General features: G+C 43.5%; 1 protein-coding gene across 10 annotated transcripts in view; it reads left to right on the plus strand.

Annotated features, from left to right (window-relative positions):
• The window catches only part of camk2b1 (calcium/calmodulin-dependent protein kinase (CaM kinase) II beta 1), a 57,645-nt gene that overhangs the window by 34,557 nt on the left and 7,777 nt on the right, over positions 1 to 15,311 (plus strand). For 4 of the 10 annotated variants that reach the window (XM_056419972.1, XM_056419974.1, XM_056419975.1 and 1 more), the window contains exons 13-18: positions 4,304 to 4,369; positions 4,985 to 5,022; positions 6,760 to 6,792; positions 12,179 to 12,247; positions 12,821 to 12,865; positions 14,097 to 14,145. In XM_056419972.1, the coding sequence (XP_056275947.1) occupies positions 4,304 to 4,369; positions 4,985 to 5,022; positions 6,760 to 6,792; positions 12,179 to 12,247; positions 12,821 to 12,865; positions 14,097 to 14,145 (300 nt within the window). The remainder of the gene's footprint in view (positions 1 to 4,303; positions 4,370 to 4,984; positions 5,023 to 6,759; positions 6,793 to 12,178; positions 12,248 to 12,820; positions 12,866 to 14,096; positions 14,146 to 15,311) is intronic. The other 6 variants (XM_056419971.1, XM_056419970.1, XM_056419976.1 and 3 more) reach the window with 3 other exon arrangements.

Genomic DNA, 15,311 nt, shown 5'->3' on the forward strand with positions numbered 1-15,311 from the left:
AAACATATTGACTTCAAAGAGACACATGATGACTACAAAGAGACACATAATGACTACAAAGAGACACACAAAGACTATAAAGAGACACATGATGACTACAAAGAGACACATGATGACTACAAAAAGACACATAATGACTACAAAGAGACACAAAAAGACTACAAAGAGACACATGATGACTACAAAGAGACACATGATGACTACAAAGAGACACATGATGACGACAAAGAGACACAAAAAGACTATAAAGAGACACATGATGACTACAAAGAGACACAACAAGACTATAAAGAGACACATGATGACGACAAAGACAGGGTTTTTCCTGGGTCAAAATGGGTCTTGGGTGCTCCCAAAATTTTTTTTTCGTGCAGGTCGAGCTGTTGAGTGATCAGCAGCTGGCCGCTCGGTCCATTCGCGCACCTCACAGTTGCGTATTGATCAGACAAGAAGACACGCTTATCAACTCCAGTGTTTCCCCTCCTATTATAACAGGGTGAAGTCTCCACCCCCCCGTCAACAATTCTTGGCTCGCGCGACAGAGCGATGCGCGCGCCGGCATTGAAGCTCTGCCGTGACGCGCGCACACGGGTGAGCACACTCCCACATAATGACGACAAAGAGACACTTGATGACTACAAAGAGAAACATATTGACTTCAAAGAGACACATAATTACTACAAAGAGACACAAAAAGACTATAGAGACACATGATGACTACAAAGAGAAACATATTGACTTCAAAGAGACACATAATTACTACAAAGAGACACATGATGACTACAAAGAGACACATGATGACTACAAAGAGACACTTGATGACTACAAAGAGAAACATATTGACTTCAAAGAGACACATAATTACTACAAAGAGACACAAAAAGACTATAGAGACACATGATGACTACAAAGAGAAACATATTGACTTCAAAGAGACACATAATTACTACAAAGAGACACATGATGACTACAAAGAGACACTTGATGACTACAAAGAGACACATAATGACTACAAAGAGACACAAAAAGACTACAAAGAGACACAAAAAGACGATAAAGAGACACATGATGACTACAAAGAGACACATGTTGACTACAAAGAGACACATAATGACTACAAAGAGACACATGACTACAAAGAGACACATGATGACTACAAAGAGACACAAAATGACTTCAAAGAGACACAACATGACTACAAAGAGACACACAATGACTACAAAGAGACACATGACTACAAAGAGACACATGATGACTACAAAGAGACACACGATGACTACAAAGAGACACAAAATGACTACAAAGAGACACATGATGACTACAAAGAGACACAAAATGACTACAAAGAGACACAAAATGACTACAAAGAGACACATGACTACAAAGAGACACATGATGACTACAAAGAGACACATGACTACAAAGAGACACATGATGACTACAAAGAGAAACATGATGACTACAAAGAGACACATGACTGCAAAGAGACACATGATGACTACAGAGAGACACATGACTACAAAGAGACACATGATGACTACAAAGAGAAACATGATGACTACAAAGAGACACATGACTACAAAGAGACACATGATGACTACAAAGAGACACATGACTACAAAGAGACACTTGATGACTACAAAGAGACACATGATGACTACAAAGAGACACATGATGACTACAAAGAGACACAAAAAGACAACACATATACACATGACTACAAAGAGACACATAATGACTACAAAGAGACACATGATGACTACAAAGAGACACAAAAAGATAACACATATACACATGATGACTACAAAGAGACACAAAATGACTACAAAGAGACACATGACTACAAAGAGACACATGATGACTACAAAGAGACACAAAAAGATAACACATATACACATGATGACTACAAAGAGACACATAATGACTACAAAGAGACACTTGATGACTACAAAGAGACACATGATGACTACAAAGAGACACATGATGACTACAAAGAGACACATAATGACTACAAAGAGACACATGATGACTACAAAGAGACACATGATGACTACAAAGAGACACATGATGACGACAAAGAGACACATGATGACTACAAAGAGACACATCATGACTACTGAGAGACACTTGACTACAAAGAGACACATGATGACTACACATATACACATGATGACTACAAAGAGACACATAATGACTACAAAGAGACACTTGATGACTACAAAGAGACACATGATGACTACAAAGAGACACTTGATGACAACAAAGAGACACATAATGACTATAAAGAGACACATGATGACTACAAAGAGACACATGACTACAAAGAGACACATAATGACTACAAAGAGACACATGACTACAAAGAGACACATAATGACTACAAAGAGACACATGATGACTACAAAGAGACGCATGATGACTACAAAGAGACACAAAATGACTACAAAGAGACACATGATGACTACAAAGAGACACATGACTACAAAGAGACACATGATGACTACAAAGACACACAAAATGACTACAAAGAGACACATGATGACTACATAGAGACACAAAATGACTACAAAGAGACACAAAATGACTACAAAGAGACACATGATGACTACAAAGAGACATATGACTACAAAGAGACACATAATGACTACAAAGAGACACATGATGACTACAAAGAGACACATGACCAGGGGTCCCCAAACTTTTTCCTGAGAGGGCCACATAACGTTTCCCTTGTCTGCTGGAGGGCCAACCGGGGGGGGGGGGGGGGTGAGAAGTGAGAGTGTGCTCACGTGTGTGCACGCATCACGGCTGAGTGATGCGCGCGCCGCTCGCTATGAGCGCTGCACGTGCAGGCAGCATTTAACGGAGCGGAGCAGCGCGTGCGCTCTGATCGCTCTTTTAATGAAGTATCGACTAAAAATATGCTAAATCACATCGTTTTTAACGTACGGGTACTCTGTTAGCATCGATACACCGTGCAGCGTGACAGCAGCAGATGTCGCGGACTAACATTCAAGCTAACCTAACTTCCCAAACGCTGTGGACATCTGAACGCTGATTGGCCGAGACAAGACACGTCCCATCAAAGATGTTTTATTGCGAAGAGCACCACTTCACATTTTCTCCGCGTCTCACTGCAATCTCAACGGCAGCGGGCCAGGTGAAAAAAATAATAAATTGGAACGCGTCTCTGGTATTGTTCAGGGGACCGGTCCAAATGTGGAGGCGGGCCGGATTCGGCCCGCTGGCCGTAGTTTGGGGACCACTGCACATGACTACAAAGAGACACAAAACGACTACATAGAGACATAGACCGTGTTTACATGCATTCGAATAACTGGCTTAGTCGGACTGAAATCGAATGATCCGTTTCATGTAAACACCTTTGTTCGACTATGTGCGGTCCGACTACGATCCGATTAACGCCCCTGGATAACTCGATCCGATCCGGTTGATAATTCGACTCGCGGCATGTAACGGTGAATTGGATTAGGAACTGGACTTTGCGTCTTTGCGCATGCTTGAGATCCCGTCGCTCTCCTCCCTCCCTCCCTCCCATGTCGTGACCCGGAAGTCGAAAGAGACGATAAGTTGTCACTGCCGGGAGCCTGGCCGGCAGAAAACAAACAAACAACGCTATGGAGAACACAAGAGCCACCACACATCTCTGGACCGAAGAGCAGACAGAATTTATGCTTCATGTATTGAAGGAGTTGAACATACTAAAGTTCATGGTTCTTTCTCGAAATGTTGATGTTGTTGTTGTTGTTGGTTGTTGTTGGTGGTGGTGAAGAGGTCAAGCGGAAATGGCTGTATCACCACGAGTTGTAATGAAAACAGCGCCACCTATCGTATCGGTTATGACATGCTTTCAAAGGCCAATGATTCGAATTACTCACTGCCATGTATATTGGGATAATAGCAAATCCCCCAAAAGATAGCATAGTCCGACTAAAGCAAGATTCGAATTATACCATCATGTAAACGCACTGAGTGCGACTATCAACAGACTCACAAAGACTACAAAGAGACACATGATGACTACAATGAGACAAAAAAAGACTAGTTCTGTAGTCCGAGTGTGTGTGCATGAATTAACCCCTCGTTGGTCTCCGCCGTCACTCCTTTCTTTCATTTTTCCACCTCCCCTACCATGAAGATTCCTCCCCTCCCCTCCTTTTCCTTTGCCCTCCTTCCCCCATTATAAAGCCCCCCATCACCCGTTATTTGTCCCGTTCCCGTCCTCCTCTCGTTGACCGTGTGACTCTTTCTCTCCCCCGTGGACCGGCTGTGGACTTCACAGTGGGCAGCAGACAGACGGCCACTCCGGCTGCTGCCACGGCTGCGGCTGCCGGGCTGGTGGAACAAGGTAGCGTGGCGGCTCGCCCAAGGTTGCATGCCACTCCTCTTCCCCCCCTACTTCTTCTATTCCCCTTCTCTCTCCTTCCTCAGCATGACGTCACTACATCTCCCATTTATAGGAACTTAATGATCTGTTTATTTTACTGCCACCGATCAAACAGTGAGTCACTTTTTAGACTTTGCATCGTAGCCCAAAACGGAGAGTCGTCCATAAAGAGGTCTAACCCTCCCCAGGCACGGCGGCCATCTTTGTTTTCAAGACGAAGCAACGGGTTCTGAGGGGGGGTAAACACCTTGTAAAGCCCACTCTAATGGGGTTCCTACGCTCATGGAACATCTGGAAAAGTCCTGGCATTTTCAAATGTTTATTTCTAGGCCTGGAAGAAGAAGTCATTGAAAAAAATCTAAAATCCCAAAAGTTTTTGAAAAGTCCTGGATAAGTGTTTTATTCACATGTTCATGTACGCTGAGTTTACACTGTACGCTTTAGAATCCTCGTTAGTTTGAATACAACATTTAAAACATTCAGATAAGTAATCTCTTCAATGTTGTTGTTGTTGTTGTTGTTGTTCTGCTCGTCTCCGCCTCTGATTGGTTGTTTTTCTCCTGTTCGTTCTTGCAGCAGCGAAGTCATTGCTCAACAAAAAGACCGATGTCAAGGTAAAGATCACCACACGTCCTCCCTCTCTCCTGAACTCCTCTCTCCTTAAGTCCTCCTCTTCTTCTTATTTTTCTCCTTAAACTCCTCTTCTTCTTCTCCTTGTTCTCCTTGTTCTTGTTCTTCTTGTTCTTGTTCTCCTTAAACTCTTGTTCTTCTCCTTGTTCTTGTTCTTCTCCTTCTTCTTCTATTTCTTCTTCACCTTTTCCTTCTTGTTCTTCTTCTTGTTCTTGTTCTCCTTAAACTCCTCCTCTTTTTCTTCTTCTTCTTCTCCTCCTTTACTTTTGATTTGCTGTTATCGTCTTTGTCTCCATCTCCTTTATTAAATTCAACCATCTGCCTCCCCCTTCTTTCTTTCTTTTCATCTCTTCCTCTGATTCTTATCCCTCCGTTTCCGTCTCTTCCTCCTCTTCCTCTGCTTCTCATCCCTCTGTCTCTTCCTCCTATTCCTCCCTTCCTTTTCCATGTTCACCCCATCTGCTATTTAACCCCACGTCACAGTTCATCTTTTACTGAAGATCTCTCACCATCCCACACACACAGACACACACACTTACACTTACACACACACAAACACACTTACACACACTTACACACACTTACACACATACCGCACTAACACATCCCACACAAAGCTTCCAGCAACGTGTTGTATGTGTAAGTGTGTGTGTGTGTGTGTACACGATGTGTGATGCAGCGTGAGAACATCGTGTACATGTAAAAAAAATGAATCGCTTCCTCAAGTAGAGAAGAGCCTTTACAGTGTGTGTGTGTGTGTAAGTGTGTGTGTGTAATTGTGTGGGTGGGTGTGTGTGTGTGTGTGTGTTCTGGATTCTGAAACTTAGAAGACGGAAATAGACGCTTAGCTTCATGGGCGCTCTCGTTGCCTAGCAACAGGCTCCACAGCACTCGCCCCCAAACCGTCTCAAACGACGTCTCCCTCTTCATCCCGCCACATGTCCTGTTGGCGACTCTGACCTCCTCCTCCTCCTCATCCTCCCCCTATTCTTTTTCCTCCTCCTCTACTTCCTCATCCACTTCTTCTTCTTCCTCCTCCACCTTATTCTTCCTCCTCCTCTTGCTCCACCTTCTTTTTCCTCCTCCTCCACCTCTTCTTCCTCCTCCTCCATCTCTTCTTCTTTCTCCATCTCCTCCTCTTACTCCTCTTCTTACTTCTCCACCTCTTCTTCCTCCTCCACATCTTCTTCCTCCTTCTCTTCCCCCTCCTCTTTTTCCTCTTCCTTTTTCTCCTCATCTTCTTACTCCTCCACCTCTTCTTCTTCTTCCTCCTCCTCTTCTTATTCCTCCTCCTTTTCCTTCACCTCCTCCTCTTTCTCTTTCTCTTCCTCTTCTTACTCATCCTCCTCCAGCTATTATTCTTCCTCCTCTCCCTCCTCCTCCTCCTCCAACCCATCTGTAACAGCTGCTCAGAGGAAGCAGGCTGTCTCTCTCACACCACCGTTTCTACTTCCCGTGATCTACTTCCCGTGATCTACTTCCCGCTCTCGTGTCCTCTTCCTCAAGGACTCCTCCCCCTTTTCTTTTTTCCACTTTTGCAAATCCTCGTCCTCCCCCTGCTTTGTCCGATCTTGTTCTTGTGAAGCCGTCGACTCACCAATTCTTCCCTTTTATTTATTCTCATTGGTTACTTCCCTCTCACCCTCCTTCCACTGTCCATCCCTCTGTCCATCAATCCATCACTCCATCAATCCATCAATCCATCAATCGCCCGGGGACAGAAACGCAAGTCCAGCTCCACCGTCCAGTCCATGGTGAGCACGTTGTTTATGCTTTGGCTCCTCCCCCTTTACTCTCCTTACGAGTCTCCTTCAGGTTCAGAACCTGAGCGGTCCACCGGAGCGATGGATCAGAACCGAATGTACGGAAAGTCAAAACACAGGAAAAAAAATGCCAAGACACGTTCAAACGGTCCTGGAAAACCTGGAAAAATCCTGGAATAAAATAAATAAATGTATGTTATTTCCAGGCCTGGAAAAGTCCACAATTTTTTTTTTAGCCCAAACGTTTTGGAAAAGTCACGTAAAATGTGTTAAATGCATTTGTTCATTCACACTTTGATTAAAAGAATAAACATTTATATATTTTTCCTTTAATCAAACTATTGTCTCGTGTTATTCAAGGTGTAGACACGGAGGTTTCACATCAAGTTTGGTTTAAAGTCCCGGCCACCCATTGGTCAGCATGAAGGAGACGTCGTCGCAGCCTCGGCCAATCACAGCGCGCCTTAATGAGAGTACCCGTGACACGTGAGAACAGGAAGGCGGCTCTGCTCCCGTCAGGAGGCCTCGTGGGTCCATGGGGTCACGACCCCGAGCCCTGAACACAGGAACTGACTTCACTTCTCCCTGGTTGCTAGTTCCTAGTTTCCGTCTGTGTTCCTAGTTCCGCCTCTCCTTCCTCCCCCTGGAGAACCTCTTCAACATATTTAACACGTGTGTGATCTCCTCTCAACCCGAAACTTCCAGACCCGACCACGTCAACGCACGGCGTCCAGAGGGGTGTGTGTCTGTGTGTGGGTGTGTGTGTGTGTGTGAGTTGACTTTATTGTGTGTGAGCGTTGACTTTATTGTTTGTGTGTGTGTGTAGATTGACTTTATTGTGTGTGTGTGCTGCAATCTCTTTCCTTTCCTCATCCTCTTCCCCTTCCTCTTCCTCCTCCTCTTCCTCTTCTCCTTAATGGTTTCTCGTTGGATGCCTGACGTACAGTCTGCGACCTCAGAGATCAAACTTTTTCTTCTTCTTCTTCTTCTTCTTCTTCTTTCGCAAAGAGAACGTTTTATTTTATTTTCTATATCTTGTTTTCACTTCATGTGTGCTTACAGCTTATTTCCTAAAATAATCTAAAATAAAATGGGACACTTTGGGCGTGAACCTCGAGGTCTTCATAGCTCCTCCCCCTACGCCATGAACCTCGAGGTCTTCATAGCTCCTCCCCCTACATCGTGAACCTCAAGGTCTTCATAGCTCCTCCCCCTACGCCGTGAACCTCGAGGTCTTCATAGCTCCTCCCCCTACATCGTGAACCTCGAGGTCTTCATAGCTCCTCCCCTACGCCTTGACACATGACTACGATGTGTACCGAGTCACAGGGACTTCCACACTTGATCACTGATGTGGCTCTTTAGAGGTTATTGATCACTGATGTGGCTCGTTAGAGGTTATTGATCACTGATGTGGCTCGTTAGAGGTTATTGACAACTGATGTGGTGCTTTATAGGTTATTGATCACTGATGTGGCTCTTTAGAGGTTATTGATCACTGATGTGGCTCCTTAGAGGTTATTGATCACTGATGTGGCTCTTTATAGGTTATTGATCACTGATGTGGCTCGTTAGAGGTTATTGATCACTGATGTGGCTCGTCAGAAGTTATTGATCACTGATGTGGCTCTTTATAGGTTATTGATCACTGATGTGGCTTGTTAGAGGTTATTGATCACTGATGTGGTTCTTTATAGGTTATTGATCACTGATGTGGCTCTTTAGAGGTTATTGATCACTGATGTGGCTCTTTATAGGTTATTGATCACTGATGTGGCTCGTTAGAGGTTATTGATCACTGATGTGGCTCGTTAGAAGTTATTGATCACTGATATGGCTCGTTAGAGGTTATAGATCACTAATGTGGCTCGTTAGGTTATTGATCACTGATTTGGCTCGTTAGAGGTTATTGATCACTGATGTGGCTCGTTAGGTTATCGATCAATGATGCGGCTCGTTAGAGGTTATTGATCACTGATGTGGCTCGTTAGGTTATTGATCACTGTGGCTCGTTAGAGGTTATTGATCACTGATGTGGCTCGTTAGAGGTTATTGATCACTGATATGGCTCGTTAGAGGTTATTGATCACTGATGTGGCTCGTTAGGTTATTGATCACTGATGCGGCTCGTTAGAGGTTATTGATCACTGATATGGCTCGTTAGGTTATTGATCAGTGTGGCTCGTTAGAGGTTATTGATCACTGATGTGGCTTGTTAGAGGTTATTGATCACTGATGTGGTTCTTTATAGGTTATTGATCACTGATGTGGCTCTTTATAGGTTATTGATCACTGATGTGGCTCTTTAGAGGTTATTGATCACTGATGTGGCTATTTAGAGGTTATTGATCACTGATGTGGCTCTTTATAGGTTATTGATCACTGATGTGGCTCGTTAGAGGTTATTGATCACTGATGTGGCTCGTTAGAGGTTATAGATCACTAATGTGGCTCGTTAGGTTATTGATCACTGATTTGGCTCGTTAGAGGTTATTGATCACTGATGTGGCTCGTTAGGTTATCGATCAATGATGCGGCTCGTTAGAGGTTATTGATCACTGTGGCTCGTTAGAGGTTATTGATCACTGATGTGGCTCGTTAGGTTATTGATCAGTGTGGCTCGTTAGAGGTTATTGATCACTGATGTGGCTCGTTAGGTTATTGATCACTGTGGCTCGTTAGAGGTTATTGATCACTGATGTGGCTCGTTAGGTTATCGATCAATGATGCGGCTCGTTAGAGGTTATTGATCAGTGTGGCTCGTTAGAGGTTATTGATCACTGATGTGGCTCGTTAGGTTATTGATCACTGTGGCTCGTTAGAGGTTATTGATCACTGATGTGGCTCGTTAGGTTATCGATCAATGATGCGGCTCGTTAGAGGTTATTGATCACTGTGGCTCGTTAGAGGTTATTGATCACTGATGTGGCTCGTTAGAGATTATTGATCACTGATTTGGCTCGTTAGAGGTTATTGATCACTGATGTGGCTCGTTAGGTTATCGATCAATGATGCGGCTCGTTAGAGGTTATTGATCACTGTGGCTCGTTAGAGGTTATTGATCACTGATGTGGCTCGTTAGGTTATTGATCAGTGTGGCTCATTAGAGGTTATTGATCACTGATGTGGCTCGTTAGGTTATTGATCAGTGTGGCTCGTTAGAGGTTATTGATCACTGATGTGGCTCGTTAGAGGTTATAGATCACTAATGTGGCTCGTTAGGTTATTGATCACTGATTTGGCTCGTTAGAGGTTATTGATCACTGATGTGGCTCGTTAGGTTATCGATCAATGATGGGCTCGTTAGAGGTTATTGATCACTGTGGCTCGTTAGAGGTTATTGATCACTGATGTGGCTCGTTAGGTTATTGATCACTGTGGCTCGTTAGAGGTTATTGATCACTGATGTGGCTCGTTAGGTTATTGATCACTGATGTGGCTCGTTAGAGGTTATTGATCACTGATGTGGCTCGTTAGAGGTTATTGATCACTGATGTGGCTCGTTAGGTTATCGATCATGTGGCTCGTTAGAGGTTATTGATCACTGATGTGGCTTGTTAGGTTATTGATCACTGTGGCTCTTTATAGGTTATTGATCACTGATGTGGCTCTTTAGAGGTTATTGATCACTGATGTGGCTCTTTAGGTTATTGATCACTGATGTGGCGTTATTGATCACTGATGTGGCTCTTTATGGTTATTGATCACTAATGTGGCTCATTAGGTTATTGATCACTGATTTGGCTCGTTAGAGGTTATTGATCACTGATGTGGCTCGTTAGGTTATTGATCACTGATTTGGCTCGTTAGAGGTTATTGATCACTGATGTGGCTCGTTAGGTTATTGATCACTGATGTGGCTCGTTAGAGGTTATTGATCACTGATATGGCTCGTTAGGTTATTGATCACTGATGTGGCTTGTTAGAGGTTATTGATCACTGATGTGGCTCGTTAGGTATTGATCACTGTGGCTCGTTAGAGGTTATTGATCACTGATGTGGCTCGTTAGGTTGATCAATGCGGCTCGTTAGAGGTGGTTATTGATCAGTGTGGCTCGTTAGAGGTTATTGATCACTGATGTGGCTCGTTAGGTTATTGATCACTGTGGCTCGTTAGAGGTTATTGATCACTGATGTGGCTCGTTAGGTTATCGATCAATGATGCGGCTCGTTAGAGGTTATTGATCAATGTGGCTCGTTAGAGGTTATTGATCACTGATGTGGCTCGTTAGAGATTATTGATCACTGATTTGGCTCGTTAGAGGTTATTGATCACTGATGTGGCTCGTTAGGTTATCGATCAATGATGCGGCTCGTTAGAGGTTATTGATCACTGTGGCTCGTTAGAGGTTATTGATCACTGATGTGGCTCGTTAGGTTATTGATCAGTGTGGCTCATTAGAGGTTATTGATCACTGATGTGGCTCGTTAGGTTATTGATCACTGTGGCTCGTTAGAGGTTATTGATCACTGATGTGGCTCGTTAGGTTATTGATCAGTGTGGCTCGTTAGAGGTTATTGATCACTGATGTGGCTCGTTAGAGGTTATTGATCACTGATGTGGCTCGTTAGAGGTTATTGATCACTGATATGGCTCGTTAGAGGTTATTGATCACTGATGTGGCTCGTTAGGTTATTGATCACTGATGCGGCTCATTAGAGGTTATTGATCACTGATGTGGCTCATTAGGTTATTGATCAGTGTGGCTCGTTAGAGGTTATTGATCACGGATGTGGCTCGTTAGAGGTTAGTGATCACGGATGTGGCTCGTTAGTGGTTATTGATCACTGATGTGCCTCGTTAGAGGTCATTGATCACTGAAGTCACTGGTGATGTCAGGCCGTGTGGCCCCGCCCACCTCGTGACATCACCGGGAATGATTGGTTCCCACCAGCGCCTTAAATCCTAAAACTTAAAGAGTACATCTATAGTTCAGTAGTATAGTTCAGTGTCTAGAGGTGAAGAGGTTAGTTTAATTTAAAATAATAATAATCCTGCTCCCTCAAGCTGTCAGACCGTCACTAACTACATCCGTTGCATAAATATAATTAAAAACATTTGTTTTTGTTTTTTAAAGAAGTTATTTGAGAGAGAAACGGAAGATTTCGTTTATTCGTCGGAATCCTCAAAACTAGCCCCAAAAAAATGTATAGAATGTGATCGTTTTGGGACCCTAACGCTCTGATTGGCCAGTCTTCATTTGAGGGCGGGGTTTTGACTCCATTAACCCTTTATTGCATTTTGATAATTTTCCGACCTTCTTAACCTCTTTTTCTCCCGTTATGTTCCTTTTACACCTGAGAACATGTCACACGCACACACACTTGTTGCTGTTGATAACACTCTTTGTTGTATCTCCTTTCCTTTCCTGCACAGCCTCAGACAAACTGCACCAAAAACAGCACAGTCACCAGCCCCAAGGGACACACCCACTCACCTGCTCTGGTATTTATCTCCTGTCCCCCCCCCCCCCCCCCCCAATACCCCCATCATCACCGACGCCTTCACAAACAATCACTTTTATTGAGGGAATCTGTTCATTTACACTCACACACACATGTACACACACACACACACACACATAAACACTCATACACACTCATATACACACACACTTATACACACATACATATACACACAGAAATACACATACACACACAAACACACACGGGTACTTTGTTCTCACTCCATTGTCAACTTCCGAGTAGCCACCGGTGCCTGTTGCCCTGGGTGACGGTTGTCGCGGCAACGCTGCCATCACGGAGGGGGGGGGGGGGGAGAGCTGGTGATTAGTCACCGTAAAGGGTGTCACTTCCCAATCTGAGGTTTGAGAAGGATTCATTTTAAGAGGGGTTTATTTAAAGAGAGGTTTATTTATCACATCAATATCACCGTCTTTGTTCTTTAACACTTCATCTGTTTTTATGCCGCAATCTTTGTTTTTCTTCTCTTTCCCCCTTTCTTTCTCTCATTTACTCCATCTTCCTCCTCCTTCTCCTGCTCCTCCTCTTCCTCCAGGAACCTCAGACAACCGTCATCCATAATCCAGTGGACAGGACGAAGGTACACGTGTATCGTTCTCCAGTCCTGACCTACTCTATGTCCTCTTTGCCCTCCTTTTCCTCCTCTTCCTCCTCCTCCTCCTCCACTACTTCCTCCTCTTCCTCTCCTGCCCTTTAATCCTTCTTTTCGTCATCCATCTGTGTAGACTGTGTGTGTGTGTGTGTGTGTGTGTGTGTGTGTGTGTGTGTGTGTGTGTGTGTGTGTGTGTGTGTGTGTGTGTGTGTGTGTGTGTGTGTGTGTGTGTGTGTGTGTGTGTGTGTGTGTGTGTGTGAAGATATGTTCCTTCTGAAAGTAGTTTTGTGGAAAAGTCCTGGAATTTAAAAATGGTTATTTCCAAGCCTGGAAAAATCCTTGAGAAAAGAAAAAAAACCTGTTCATTGGTCATGTGTATGAACCCTGTTCATTGGTCACCATGTGTATGAACCCTGTTCATTGGTCATGTGTATGAACCCTGTTCATTGGTCATGTGTATGAACCCTGTTCATTGGTCACCATGTGTATGAACCCTGTTCATTGGTCATGTGGATGAACCCTGTTCATTGGTCATGTGGATGAACCCTGTTCATTGTTCACCATGTGGATGCATCCTGTTCATTGGTCACCATGTGGATGAACCCTGTTCATTGGTCATGTGTATGAACCCTGTTCATTGGTCACCATGTAGATGAACCCTGTTCATTGTTCACCATGTGTATGAACCCTGTTCATTGGTCATGTGTATGAACCCTGTTCATTGGTCACCATGTAGATGAACCCTGTTCATTGTTCACCATGTGTATGAACCCTGTTCATTGGTCATGTGTATGAACCCTGTTCATTGGTCACCATGTGGATGAACCCTGTTCATTGGTCATGTGTATGAACCCTGTTCATTGGTCACCATGTAGATGAACCCTGTTCATTGTTCACCATGTGTATGAACCCTGTTCATTGGTCATGTGTATGAACCCTGTTCATTGGTCACCATGTGGATGAACCCTGTTCATTGGTCATGTGTATGAACCCTGTTCATTGGTCATGTGTATGAACCCTGTTCATTGGTCATGTGGATGAAACCTGCAGACAGACAAAGAGTTTTTTAGGTCAATAGTCAAGTCAAATATGTTGACCCGGTGGACTAATGAGCTCCTGGGTTTGACTTTATATCTTTAAATTCCCCAAATAACCTGTTTCTATGAGTAGCATCTGCATTAATGTGTCTTTGATGTATTTGACTGTCTTCGATGTGCAGGAGTCCTCAGACAGCAGCAACACCACCGTGGAGGACGAGGACGTGAAAGGTAAAGAGGGAACGCCAACATGTCACAGCTCGGACTAAAGTCCAAATGCTTCTGAACCGTTGGCTGAAGGTCACGTGACTTTATGACCCCAATGATGTACACCACGTTCAGAAGTTTGGGGTCACCCAGACAAGTTGGTGTTTTCCATGAAAACTCTCACTCTTATTTATCAAATGTATATAAAATGAACATAAAATATAGTCAAGACATTGAGGAGGTTATAAATAATGATGTTTATAGTAAATATTAATGTTGTTCTTCTTGTGGCTCAAAGGAAGGCCAGTTTTATAGCTTCACCAACATAACTGTTTTCAGCTGCGCTCACATAAAAAGGGGTTTTAGGGTTTTCCCTCCGTTCGTCTTCTAAGGCGATAACACAATGTACCATCAGAACACTGGAGATGGGCCTCTATACACCTATGTAGAGACTTCATTAAACAACAGAGAATGTAGAGAGTAATTTCGACTTACTATCTCATAATAATGAGATAATTTCTCATTATTATGACTTACAGGATCCTACTTACGGAAACGGGCTTCCATAAATTTCAGTGAAATGCACCGTCAATCCATTTGGAAATTTTAATACATTAAAAGGCCCGCTGACTGGAGCTCTGCTTTGCATGAGCTTCCTGTTTGTTGGATGGCGAGCCTTCAGGGTGCTGATGGGTGCCCTCTGTGGCTCCCGGTGGCTTGTCACAGGGTCTTTGGTGCTTCTTTGAGAGGTGTCAACGCCATCAACAGGATCCGTGACCAGAGAAGAAAGCTAACGTAGAAGAAATAATTGGCTAAATTGTTTTTTTGTTTTTTTAAAGATTCAGTTACAGCGTGATCACTGAAAAGAAGAGATATATTTCTTAGTTTTAAAGATAATAATCATATGTACACATCACGTGAGATATGGATTGTGTATCAAGGTTTTGTCATCCGGCTGATAATTGACCTCATACTGCCCCCTGGTGGAGCCTGAATGTACTGCTTCCTTCTGCTGGCTTTTTAAAAATAGAGGTGTGTGCGTGTGTGTGTGTGTGTGTGTGTGTGCTTATTTATGGAAAGAGTGCAACGGTTATCAAGCCGTATTCAACCACAATAACGTGTTTATTTGTTTATTTATTGTTGTACTGGTATTTTAAAACTGGTATTTTAAAAGCAGATGCTCTTGTTTT

The sequence above is a fragment of the Pseudoliparis swirei genome, chromosome 7 (genome assembly GCF_029220125.1).
Source record: "Pseudoliparis swirei isolate HS2019 ecotype Mariana Trench chromosome 7, NWPU_hadal_v1, whole genome shotgun sequence".
NCBI lineage: Eukaryota > Metazoa > Chordata > Actinopteri > Perciformes > Liparidae > Pseudoliparis > Pseudoliparis swirei.